Genomic DNA, 13,308 nt, shown 5'->3' on the forward strand with positions numbered 1-13,308 from the left:
TTTTATATTCTCGAGTTACTAGCATGCAAAGAGAATTAAAATGTTGGTTTTAATGGCTTGATTTGTTTGAGACTTGCACAGCTTCTGACATTCGAGTTACTGGTTAACTTTATTTGGTAAGCTAATGCCTGTATTACTTTGGCAGTTATGAAGGTGTAATAATAGGGGCTTACATGTGAAAGATGAGAAATTAGTATTTCTCTGTGGATGTCAGAATTGCAAGGCTGCATCAATTCATTAATGCTACTGAAATATTTTCAAATCAGTTTTCCATATTAAGCTTTTAGAGTAATAGAGTGAACTAATTATATAATTTCAATAATAAAAAAGCAGAGTGAAATCCAGTGCTTTCTTATACAGGTCACTTGGCTTAGAACCTTTCTGTGATGACAGATATTTGCCATACCTATTGTCCCAGGTAATTTGGGGGTTTATGTATCATGTTTGTGCTTTTGCCATGACCAGAACAAGTCCAGAGGAGGGCCAGTAAATTGATCCAAGGGCCCCGTGTTTTGGTATCAGCTGGGCACCTCTGCTAGGACTACAGGCTGAAAGAATTGGCACTGTTCAGCCTGGAGGAGAGAAGGCTCTGGGGAGGTCTTATGTGGCACCTTGAAGAGCCTACTGGGGCTCTCTTGTAAGAGAGCTGGAGGGGCATTTTTCCCAAGGGTGTGTTGTGATAGGACAAAGGGGAATTGCCTTAATCTGAAGGAGGAAAGGTATAGATTAGGTACTATGAGAGTGGTGAGGCACCGGAGTAGATTTCTCAGAATTTATGGAATTCCCATTCCTCAAAGAGTTCAAGGCCAGGCTGGATGGGGTTGGAGTAACCTGGTATACTGGAAGGTTCCATACCCATGATTGGTGGGAGGGGGTTGGCACTGTGTGATCTGTAAGGTCTGTTCCAACCTGAACTATTCAATGATTATAGTTCTTCCATTTAATTATTTGGTGTTTTATTGTTTGCATTTTTAATAATTATGAAGTGTTAGTCTACTTGGACAAAGTCAGCGTAGCAGAGGAGTTTTTGAAAAGGTTGATTGATTAGAAGTTAAAGGAATAAAATGAGTAGTAAAGGGTTATATTTTTCCTGTATGTTTTCAATGATCTGTGGAATCTGAAGTTGATCCTTAATTGACTTTCTCTGCTTAAAGCAGGACACAACTATTTTCATACTGGGCTGTTATTCAGTATTTCTAGGCCTGCTTAATGCTTTCTTGTCATACCTTAGAGGATCTTTTCAGGGCAGTATAAGAACCAAGATGTAACCTTGCTCATTCTGCCTTCTCCTGTAGTGGTGGCTTGAACTCAAGTACCAGGTGCTGTGGTTTCAGCAGTTGAACCTCTGGTTTTTCTGCTTGCAAGTGCTGAAACTTCCTTAAATATTTTTGCAAGGGAGCTGGGTTTTATTGGTCATGGTGCTACAGATCTTTTTTTATTTGGGCAAAATTAGTTGTCTGGCCTGCCTCGTTAAGAAAGTTATTTTCTTAAATGTAATTCTTAATTCCTTGCACAAACACCCTAAACTGTTTAATGTTTTGCATGTTAAATTTAGTTATCTTGCTGGCATTATCATATGTCTCATATGAGTGTTTTCTCATATCTTTAAAAAAATAGCTTGTTATTAAGGTCTACAGACTTGATGTAATACTTTGTGTGCTTCAGGCTTTGATTGCATTCTTTTCAAGTTCATTTATTCTGGTTATTGCAGATACTTCAGTTTATCTTCAGTGTATGTTAATTACAGCTTGGTACGGTTGCTATGGGCTTAGAGCGCTTTGAGGCAGGTATTTAACAGCTCATTCTGCAAAGCTGTGGGGACAATATTGGTCACAGGGAGAATGCTGCTGTCATGTGACCTACTCAGCATTTCTGTCCCTGCTCTGGAAAACACCCTGGTGTGCACAACAGTTTGGAGAGGGACAGCTTAAAAATACTGAGAGAAAGAACCATGGTGGCAGTCAAAACAGCAGACTGCTGTCATTCTATGGTCCTTCTCTGCATAAAATGGCCAGCTGCCATCCCTTCTTGTCCTTGCTACCGGTAGAGTGACAGGGAGCAGAATTGACTCAAAACCACACAAAACACAATATTAATAGCTTTGCAGCCACATGCTTTGAAAATTTATCAAATTAGATTAGTCTTAAGGTTTGGGTTTTTTCAAATGATACCTTACAACTGTTTATCTGGTGTGGTATACCCCAGGAATTAATGCATTTTTGTGATATAATCAATATGTCCCAAACAGTCATATTTGATGTGATGGACCAGACTACTTCAATATTGTCTTCTATCCAGCAATCTAATATTTTCTGGAGGAAACTAAATTTGTCTGAAAAATAGTGTTTTCTCTTAAAGTGTTCATAGCAGCATTCAGTTCGCATAGGCACCTTTTTATTGGAAAGGATTCTAAAGTAACTTTGTAAGAAAACTGCATTGGGCTTTTATTCTTCAATTAAATATCCCGAAATATTTTTGAATCTCAAGAATTAATGTTCATTACGTTTACAGTTCATCTGAGTTTACACCTATGTGTTAAGATTCAAACTAAAATTGTTCAGTTTGTGTTTTCTTAATACTTGGTTGTTTTTTATTCTGTGTTGGTAGGGAGGTTATCTATAACTTACGATTGAAAGCCATTTCTGCCTTAAGCTTTATCTGTTCTTAACTTCCAGAAGCACTGTTCAGCTCTGATAAGACCCTCCCATTCTTGGAGGAGACAGTTTCAGCTACTTAGCTCTGAATGCTTAGCTGTGTTAGTTTTGAGGGCAGCAATGAAAGCTCCTCCCTGTTAGCAAACAGGCATGGGGGGGCAGGGGGGAGGGTGTCACTTGTGGCTTTGTTCAACTCAGAAATCCCTCACTGGTGTAAAAACCTATTTTTACATCTGCCTAATCTACCTATAGCAGGATGATATGAGCAGTGGCTGAAAGGGCTGATCAAACATGAAAAAAATTTAACTGCATTGTCATGTGTGTTGTTGAAGGACAAGAAATGTTCCATATTTGGATTTTTGTCTTCACTTTTATTCACTACAAGGGGCCAGCATAGCTTGTGAAAGTTAGGTACTTTTGACATATCTAGAAAAAGTTTAGAAACATGAATTTCTCCAAAAGGAGAATCCCTGGCTTCTTGATTGAATCATCAGTATGCAAACCCTCAACTTACAGCATTAAGTACTAAAACTGTTGGGTGTTTTGCTAAGTGGTTAACTGCATATACATGGTGTGGAGAGTCAAAGGTTAAAGAGTCATGACATCAGTCATACAATTCATCCCATGTTTTTTCACCAGTGCTGCCAATATGAATACAATGGGTAGTATTAGATCTCTGAGGATATATTCCATGTCTTTTTAAACTTGGGATCACAGTATAAGCAGAGTTGGAAAGAACCACAAGGATCATCAGTCCAGCTCCCAGCCCTGCACAGCACCATCCCCAAAAGTCACACCATTTGCCTGAGAAAATTGTTCAGACATGTCTTGAACTCTTTCAGGCTTGGTCCTGTGACCACTTCCCTGGGGAGACTGTTCCAGTGTCCAGCCACCTTCTGATACCACCTTTTTCCAATATCCAAACTAAACCTCCCCTGACACAGCTTCAGGCCATTCCCTTGGGTCCTGTCACTGCTCACCACAGAGCAGGGATCAGTTCCTGCCCCTCCTTTTCCCTTCATGAGGAAGCTGTAACTGCAGTGATGTCTCTCCTCAGATTCCGCCAGGCTGAACAGACCAAGTGACCTCAGCCTCTCCTCATAGATCTTCCCCTCAAAACCCTTCAGCATCTTCGTTGCTCTCATTTGGGTGTTCTCTAATAGTTTAATATCTTTCTTGTACTGTGTCACCCAAAACTGCCCCAGTACTGGAGGTGGAGGTGCCTCAGAGCAGAGCAGGACAATCCCTCCCTTGCCTGGCTGTGATGCTGTGCCTGATGTCCCCAGGACAGGGCTGGTCCTCCTGGCTGCCAGGGCACTGCTGACTTGTATCCAACTTTCCATGGCCCAGGACCCCCAGGGCCCTTTCCATGGCACTCAGTCTCTCATTCCCCAGTCTGTACCTACATCCTGGGTTGTTGCATCCCAGGAGCAGAATCCTGCACTGTCCCTTGTTGTTACATGTGGTTGGTGATTGCCTAGTCCTCTGGTTTGCTGAGGTCTCTCTGCAGGGCCTCCCTGCCTTCAAGAGAATCAACAGATCCTCCCAGTGCTGTATCATCTGCAGTAGATAGTTTCAAGTCCCTAAGCAGAACCTTTTTTGTCCTAAAATACACTAACAATCCAGGCTGCAAACATTACTTGTTTTGCTCTATTCCAACCAGTGCCCAGATTAACCTTAAGAAGTTAAGCTGTTTTTACCTTTTCCTACGTGCTTTTTAAAGCAGAAAACAACTAGAGAGAGAACAGTGTCCTTCAGGAACATTTCCCAATCCTCAAAAATTAGCTTTGGTTATCCAGGAAACTGGATGCTGATACAGCATAGTAAAGAGAGCATAGAAAATAAAGCGCGTAGAAAACTCATATGGGTAGACCTTCACCTCCATACTTCAATGGAAGAATTTTATTTTAAGCAAGCATTTTGTACGGAAAACTACAGTCCAGTATCATGAATAGGAGTCTGCATCTACCTTTTATTAATGAACGTCTTGCTTTCTAGGTATTTCTCATACTGTATAGAAGACTGTTCTGCGTTTGAGAATCAAAGTTCAATGTAGAATAAGGTAGAAGTAGGTGACCAAAAAAGCAGCTGATGGATGGGGGAGTTGCCAAGGGAGTAGGGCAGGCAATGGAAGGAAAACAGTGGTTTATTTAGCATGGTGAAGTAGACTAGAAGATTAATAGGACTACAAGGAAGGAACATGAGGATATCTTGATGGAAGAGGAAATACTGTAAGCAGACTATTGATTGAACCAGGCTATAAGGAAGAATAAACTAATATTACTACTAACATTTCAAAACAGTGTTTTTGAGCCTGGCAGTGACAAAATGTTGTCTGTTTGCAAGATATATCTCAATTCCTGAATGAATTGAAGGTAGTTGCTAGTAAGCTTAGACATATGTGACTTCGAGATTCTGTAGCTCATTTAATCAAGAAGTACATAGTCCTGTCCACTGCAAAGCAAGAATAAAGCATGTTGGCCTAAACCACGGACATTATATAGAAGGGCAGGTGCTGCATCTGGTGAAGTATCTTAACATAATCCTTTGAAGCCTAGTTCAGTGATGAGTGGATAAATTTGAGACTGTATCCTGGTTTACTCACAGAACTTAGTATGAACTGTGTATTTAGTATGGACTGTATACTTAAAATAAATTCAGGGTTTGAGAGCGTGGGTCCTTTTCCTTTAAATTTCCTGTGGCTAGTTTGACATTCTATGACATGCTATTTATGATGTTTGTCATTGCATACCAATGGTCTGACATTATGCAGGCTTTTGTTCTCAAAACAAATGGAATGTAACAGTGTGCAACAAGTTCAGCATGCCAAGAAGCTATTATATTGTATACACTTGGATAGGTATTCGTGTCTCTCTCAAGCAAGAAAAATAAGGCATTGCCATGGCCTATGAAAAGGTTGATCTGAGCTAAAAAGCTGATAAGCAATTCACAGGTGCAAGACAAGTATGCATTTGAGAGGTTGAAGACAAGATGGCAGTGCCCATAAAACTGTCTATATTTCCACTATATGAAACAACAACTATATAATGTTGTCAGGAATTTTGAGATTTTTTTTTTTCCCCCTCAGGAATCTCCTTGAGTTACCACATATTTACAGCCTGTTGTAAGTTACCTGCTGCCTCACATGTGGTAGGGTGTATCTTAAAGAAGCAATAAAGCTAAAGGGTCTTCACATTGCTGCTTTTCAGGATTATGTTCATAGGTTGCTGTTGTGAACAGTGTAAATTTGCAATGAAGTGTCACAGTAAATGAAAGGATAAAACTACACTGTCGCATGTTTGAGTGGAATACTGTTAAAGCTTTATATATAGCTATTTGACTCTGAGAATGCACAAGCCAATAATGCAATTTACAACAATATTCATGATCTGTTTTAAGAGAACAGTAGAAAAATAATGGAAATAAATCGAGTGCTAGTAATTACAGATTATTCAGTAATAAAGCTGGATGTCACAAGTATTCCTTTTTCCTTGCCTTGCAGTTGCATGGGGTAGAGTGAAACATCGCTGCTCAAGAGCCAATCATGCATGAGTGAGGGCTCTGTACTCAGGACAGTGGCGAGTATCTGGCCAAACTCCTTGTAGTAGGGACAGGTAGATGGGGAGCTGCTGGACTTGTGGTTGTCTTCCTTTGCACTGTGGTAGGCTCTAGAAGTTTTTAATATGCTCTTACTACATGGGACATCCATTTAATCTCTCCACCAGCTGTTTTAAGATGCTTTCATACCAATGATGATTTTGAGTTGTTCTCAAAATCACATTATTTGCTCTAGTTACATCAAAATGACTGTTGTAGTCCTTTAGCCAGCTTGTTGCACCAGAGCAGCATGTTCTAGAGCTTTCTGACTAAAGACTTTCTGGCCGTATACCTCCTGCCAAAGTGGAGATGCCATTTGAAGTGAATGCATTGACAGATGAGCAACTCCAAAAGCTTTGGAGGGGAATAGAAAGTCCAGGATAAAGAAATTGTTGGGTGGTATTGGGATGTTATTAAACTGTAGTCCTGCTGCATTGTCTTTATCTTCACTGCCAGACACAAGAGTTAGAGCTTACTGAGAAGCCTGAGATTTGCTTCTAGTCCTCATTTAGGAAAGCAAACCAGGTTCACAGGATTCATTGAGTGTAAAGAATGTTTGAGAGGACCTTGGGCTGAGGAGTTTGGGTTAAGGCATGTAACTCAGATTGACTTTTCATTTAGCATCTTGATACTGGAAACTTTATGCACTCCTACATCAGTTCTTTATTCATCCTAGATCAGTGAGATATCTGACTGCTAGTGCCCGTAGTGTTTATTTTGTAATCTTGCTGTGTTTACTCATATGTGTAAAATCACCTACATGTGCACTGTCCTTGCAGAAACAAAAACATCTTTTGGCCCTTCTTGTTTGTTGTCATTGCGCATTTTCCTTTCATTACTCTCCTCCAGTTTTTTCTTTCATACCTTTTTACTTTTCTTCTACTGTCAGTGGAATTATTGTCTTCCTGTCTCCATATTCAGGTAGTGTCAGTGGCTGAGTATCACCGCAGGATCGATGCTCTAAATAGCGAAGAACTGCGCACACTCTGCAGACGTCTCCAGGTGCCCTCTTCAGTAGTTTAAACCCCATCTCCAGATACTAAAACATCTTTCTTTGTAGTGTCTTGGACCAGGGCAAGTCCTGCACTCAGTGGGTTTGTCTTGTCTACAGCACTACAAGGATCCAGCAGAAAATTCCTTTGTTTTGGTTGTATTTAATTGTGCAATTCTATGATGGAATCAATAATTTTGTGATGGAATTACAACTTCCACCTTTTTCTCATGGGAATTTTCTGTTAGAATTTGAAAATTTGTTCTCAGTACTGCTTGACTTGCAGTGTTGCGTTTTAACTTCTACTTTAGACTGGTGTGTTGTGTTAGAAGCTTCCCTAAAAAGAATGCAAAACAGGTGAAGAATCCAAAACCTTGTTGCATGGGTGTTTAATTTTATATAGGAATCTTTCATCAAGAATCTCACAGTACATGGCAAGTATGACACTTCACAACTTCTCTGAAATAGGTGAGTATTTTTCCCATTATAAAAGTAGGTAACTGAGGCAGTTCAACATGGCAAAGGTCATACATATAGACACAAAACAGTACATTGAGATCAGTTTGAATTTTTGAAGGTCTGTGGATATGGATTGAAACCAATATTTGCATTCTCTTTAGGTGTTCCATAGTTGTTTGAGAGTTACAAAATTGTTAGCTGCTGTGCACATCATACACGCCTTACTGGTAGAAGCATAGCTTATATTCCCTTAGAAGCATTGAGTATTTTGTTTTTCTCTAGTACTTAGCTGCTGAAAGTTTAATTTTTTTTCTGTTTTTTTATTTGATCTTGGCTTTTTAAATATATTACTTAATTACACATAAGTAAACATTTTCTTAGCTCTGATATTTCTGTTTGTTTAATAATCAGTAATTAATCACTTTGAAATGTTTTGTAAATAGTACAGTTACATAGATCTATAATGAGCATGAACCTTGAACCCAAAAGCTGCACTGTTATAGGAAAGTCAGAAATCTTGCCCCAAAAAAAAATAATTCCTGCTTGAGAACAGAGCTATTCTGTTCAGGCAAGTGGTGGTGGAGAATCCCTGTATTAATATTCTGGAGGTCTAGGAGCTCTTTCCAAAAACCTTTCACCTGATATGCTCAAACTGAAGGTTTAGGCTGACTAGAAAAATCTGATGTGATGGACTATGAACTCTGCTCTGAGGCCATTTTAGAGTTGTGGTCTCAAATGTGGTGTTGACTGTGTGTCATTTACCAATTGTGGAAGCCCCTGGAATCTGAATATCAATCAGTCTGCTCTGTCCAACTTTGATGGGAAATAAATACGAAAATTTTGAAGCTAGAGTGCTTTGTCTCAGATTCTTTTGAGCAGATACTCTTTGACTGCTTCTACAAAGCAGTGTTATTCCTAGAAGAAAACTGCTTTACATTAATAATAAGGAAAAAAAAAATCTATCCAAAAAAAGTACCCCAATCCCCCAAAAGCTCTAAACCAAGAAACTCAGTTCCTCACACCACTTGAATCCAAATTATTCAGACCATATATATATGTATCAGTATATCAAGACCATCATGTTTTGCATGGTGATCTTTAATCAGAATTAAAGAATAACAAGTGAAAAAACTTTCTGCTCTATAGTTGAACAGTGCTGAACTTCTCTGGAGCTGAAGCAGTAATATGATGGATGTAAAGCATTTAAGGTGCAAAATACTTGGACTATGAAATAACATTTTGGAGATAGCACTCTGTAAAGCAGCCTGCAAGTTATGTTTTTCTACATGAAAACAACAATTATATGGATAATTGCATTTTTGTTGTGTTATGGAAATTAGTGTTTAGTCTATGTTAGAATTATTTTACCTTCCATTGAAAAAAGGAAAGCTTCGAATTTTTTCTTGCTTGATACTCAGTTTAAGCACACCTTTTCTTGGGTTTAGAATTAATTTTGTAATGGAGTTACTTTATGAATATACTTTGATATGTTGACTTTATAAACCTGTTTTTAAGTAACAAGAGTTTGTGATAGGAACTTTTTTTCATAGTTCTTGAGGGAGATGAACGAGGTGTCCTTTTTTTTCCTCAGGTGGCTGTATTTTTTTTTAAATATTCCTATCTGTATTTCAGAATTTTCTTTGATTTGGCTTTTTTTTGAATTAACTAAGGAAGTTCACAAAAGCTTGGCAAGGTTTACCATGGTGATATTGTGAAATATTGCAGTTGTATCCTGTATGTTTGAAGTATGAGGGATGTGGCAAACTGGATTTGGTGGATATTTTCTTGAAATTTTCAGGATTCAGGTTTTCATTTGGACAGTCTGGCTTTTAGTGAAACTTGGTTTAAGCTGATAAATTTTTCCGATGTACTTAATCTTGTTAAGATTTCTTTTCCTCTCAATATTTTTAGTAAGTCTTGCTGCAGTGGCTTATCTTACTAACTTCCTCACTTTGTCCTACTGCTCTGTCAGATTTCACTGTTCCTAGTGAGTTTCAAATATCCCTGAAGCTGGATTTATAGATGGAAATCTGTTTGGATCGCGGCTATTCTAGTTATCAAAATATGGCACTTTAACTTGGAAGTGCCAGTGAGTGTTGACTGGGGTAAGAAGCTGTTGTGAGCTACATCTGATGGGGAATTTTGTGGCCTCTGCCATCTTCTGCACAGTGAATCTTTGCCAGACCTCAGTGCTCACTATGCAACTTAAGTATGATTGTTGCTTTCCCATTCCATCCTCTCAATTCTTTCTTCTTTGATTCCTGTAAGTACTCCAACAGATCAGCTTATGGTGCAGCACTATTCCTAAGGCTCCATTCAAATGGCTTGCTCAAAATATATGGCAGCAGTCTTCCCAGATGTCTACTGCATGTCTGAAAAATTTCTGAAGAACTCTAAAAGAGTATTAATTCAGAAGCTATTGAGAAATGTCAGTGCTGAAGTTTTAAATTCCTTTCCTCTCTGATTTTTTAAATTACACTTAGAATTCTATGTCATTAAAATTCAAGAACTTTTTAAGGTATCTTCTGAAAAGGATTTGAAGCCCTGCAGCTGTGTATGAGAATTGTTTGTTGTTTTAACATAAAACCATAGCTTTCTTCTGAGTAGATGTCTCCAAGTTATTGTTATATAGCTGTGTACCAGTTTTCTATGAGAAACAGTGGAAATCTGTCTGATCAAATCTATTGGATTTCTAAACTTCCAAAGGATTTGCATAATTGATAACTGCATGACTTTAAACCAGTGAAGTTTTATCTTGTCTGCTAATAGGATGGCATATACTTATTTTCTTGCTATTCTTTTCGTAGATAACAACAAGAGAAGACACCAATTCAAAACAGGCAACAAATATCAAAACAGACCTGGAGCCTGAAGCATTCCGGCCAAATCTTAGTGATCCAAGTGAATTACTACAGCCAGAACAAATTGAAAAGGTATGGACATAGATATATCACTTTTTACTCTTGCACATTAATTTATCACAAAAGCTATGGCTGTAGTGTAAAACACACCAGTAAAAAGACCTTTTGTGATATTAAATGGAAGAAAATAAACTGCATATATTAGAAAAGATGGCTAAGACCACAGAGTCTAGCTGTTACCTCAGCACTGCCAAGTCCATCACTAAACCCCTTCCCTAAGTGCCACATCTTATGCCGCCTTGAAATATTTCAACAGGGATGGTAATTCAGCCACTTCCCTGGGTACCCTGTTCCAATGCTTGACAGCTCTTTCACTGAAGAAATTATTCCTAAGATCCAATCCAGACCTCTGGTGGCTCAACTTGAGAACATTTTCTTTTCTTGTTTTGGGAGAAAAGACTGACTGTTACAACCTACTTTCAGGTAGTTTTAGGGAGTGATGAGGTCCCTCAGAGCCTCCTTTTCCTCAGGCTTAACCCCTGCTCCCTCAGTCCTCTCCAGACCCTTCACCAGCTTCAATGCCCTTCTTTGGACCCACACCAGCATCTCAATGTTTTTCTTTTATTGAGGGGCCCAGAACAGCGCACGGTACTCAAGGTGTGGCCTCACGAGTGCTCAGTACAGGAGAACAAATCATGATTCCATTCTTGGCCACCTGGGCACACACTCTTATGTGCAGCTGTCTGTAAAGCAGCACCCTTAGGTCCTTTTCCTCTTTCCAGGTGCTGTTCTCCCTGTAGTGCTACAGGGGCTTTTTGTGACACAAGTGCAGGACCTGCCACTTAGCCTTATTGAACCTTGTACTGTTGGCTGTGGCCCAGCAATCCAGCCTCTCCGGATCCCTCTGCAGAGCCTACATACCCTCCAGCAGATCAACACTTTTGCCCAGCTTGTTGTAATCTGCAAACAGACTAAGGATGCACTTCATCCTCTCATCCAGTTCATTAGTAAAAACATGAAACAAGACTGGCCCTAGTCCTGAGCCCTGGGGAATACCACAAGTGACTGGCCACAAAGTGGATTTAACTTTAACCACCATTCACCACCATACTCTGGGCCTGATCATCCAGCCAGTTTTTTTACCCAGCAGACAGTGCACTTGTCTAAGCCATGAGCAGCCAGTTTTCTCCAGGAGAGTGCTGTAGGAAATATTGTCAAAGGCTTTACTGAAGTCCAGGTGGACAATATTCACAGCCTTTCCCTCATCAACTGAGCAGGTCACCTTGTCATAGGGAAATCAGGTTTGCTAAGCAGGACCTACCTCTCATGAGCCCACCCTGGCTGGGCCTGATCCCCTGGTTTTCCTGTAAGTGCTGTGAGATGGCACTCAGGGTAACCCGTTTCATGACTTTCCTAGGCACTCAGGTCTGACAGGCCTGTAGTTCCTGGAATCCTCCCTACAGCCCATCTTGTAAATAAATGGACGCCACATTTGCTAACCAGAACATCCCCAGTTGTCCTGGAATACTGGTTAATGGTGGGAAGTGGCTCAGTGAGCATGTCTGCCAGCTTTGTCTCTTTGAGTGGATCCCATCTGGCACCATACACAAGTGTTGAAGCAGAGGACGATTCGTAGATAAAATATTGCTTTTTTTCATATCTTCATTTTGAATAGAATATACCATATATTCAGATGGACTCTTGTCTGTCTTTACCCTACTTTCATTCTTTCTTGAAAACATCAGTGAAAATGCTGCAGTTCTTGCTGTCCAGTCCAAAGTGATTTCATTACAAATGTGTTAATTGAAGTTTTGGATTAAAAAGCACAAGAACAGGGCAACAAGCAGCGTTTACATTTCAGCTTTTTACCTGCTGACTTGTGTGATCTACCTACTCAATACTAAGACATTGGTGGGACGTGAAATATTGTTATGCAAGAATAATTATAAACCTTTAAGAGACCTTAACAAATGCATGTTCTTTAGCTGATAAATCATTCTTCTTTATGTTACTAGTAGAGGAAGGAAAAGAAACCTACTTGAGTGACCAAAAGCAGAAAATACACATGTGAAACCAAGGTTTAGTTCTTAGGTTTTAAGGCCATGTAAAAATGGTTGAGCAGAATATAATCTGCTTTCATTTATGTGCAATACATTCTTAAATATAAGACATATATTAAATAAAGGGTTGTAATCTTCCTGTTAATAGCTCACAAAGTCTCTTCCACCACGGACTATTGGCTACCCATGGACTCTTGTCTACAGTACTGCAAAGCATGGCATGAGCTTGAAGACTTTGTATCGGACAATGATGGGATTAGACACACCTGTGCTGTTGGTCATCAAAGACAGTGATGGACAGGTAGGAAAATATTTGCGTGGCAGTAGGGGACCCATCAAGAAAAATGTTTGAGGAGTATAAAGGAATAGCTGATGCTTCAGTCCATCATAGGAGATAAAATTGTATGTATCAAGCAAGTTACCCTTTTCTGTATTAAGTACATTTTCTCCTTAGAAATGTTTCACTCTTCAGCACTTGTCCAATGTACTACATGTCTAGGAACTATTTTAATGATGTTAGCTGTTGTAATGCAAGAGTCTGGTAATAGCCAATTAATTTAATTTAAATTTATTTAATGAACTTAGAAACTGTATTTCTCATGTTTTAAAACTTCCCTGTGCTGGAAGGTGTTGAGTTGGAATGTTGTTAGCTGTGGCTAGTGCTTTTTGGTATATTCTGTGGCTGC

The 13,308-nt window shown here is 39.3% G+C and overlaps 1 protein-coding gene across 4 annotated transcripts in view; it reads left to right on the forward strand.

Annotated features, from left to right (window-relative positions):
* The window catches only part of OXR1 (oxidation resistance 1), a 64,725-nt gene that overhangs the window by 41,538 nt on the left and 9,879 nt on the right, over nt 1–13,308 (forward strand). For 2 of the 4 annotated variants that reach the window (XM_062491215.1, XM_062491232.1), the window contains 3 exons: nt 7,173–7,253; nt 10,509–10,634; nt 12,771–12,923. In XM_062491215.1, the coding sequence (XP_062347199.1) occupies nt 7,173–7,253; nt 10,509–10,634; nt 12,771–12,923 (360 nt within the window). The remainder of the gene's footprint in view (nt 1–7,172; nt 7,254–10,508; nt 10,635–12,770; nt 12,924–13,308) is intronic. The other 2 variants (XM_062491224.1, XM_062491241.1) reach the window with 1 other exon arrangement.

The sequence above is a fragment of the Cinclus cinclus genome, chromosome 1 (assembly GCF_963662255.1).
Source record: "Cinclus cinclus chromosome 1, bCinCin1.1, whole genome shotgun sequence".
NCBI classification, from domain to species: Eukaryota; Metazoa; Chordata; class Aves; order Passeriformes; family Cinclidae; genus Cinclus; species Cinclus cinclus.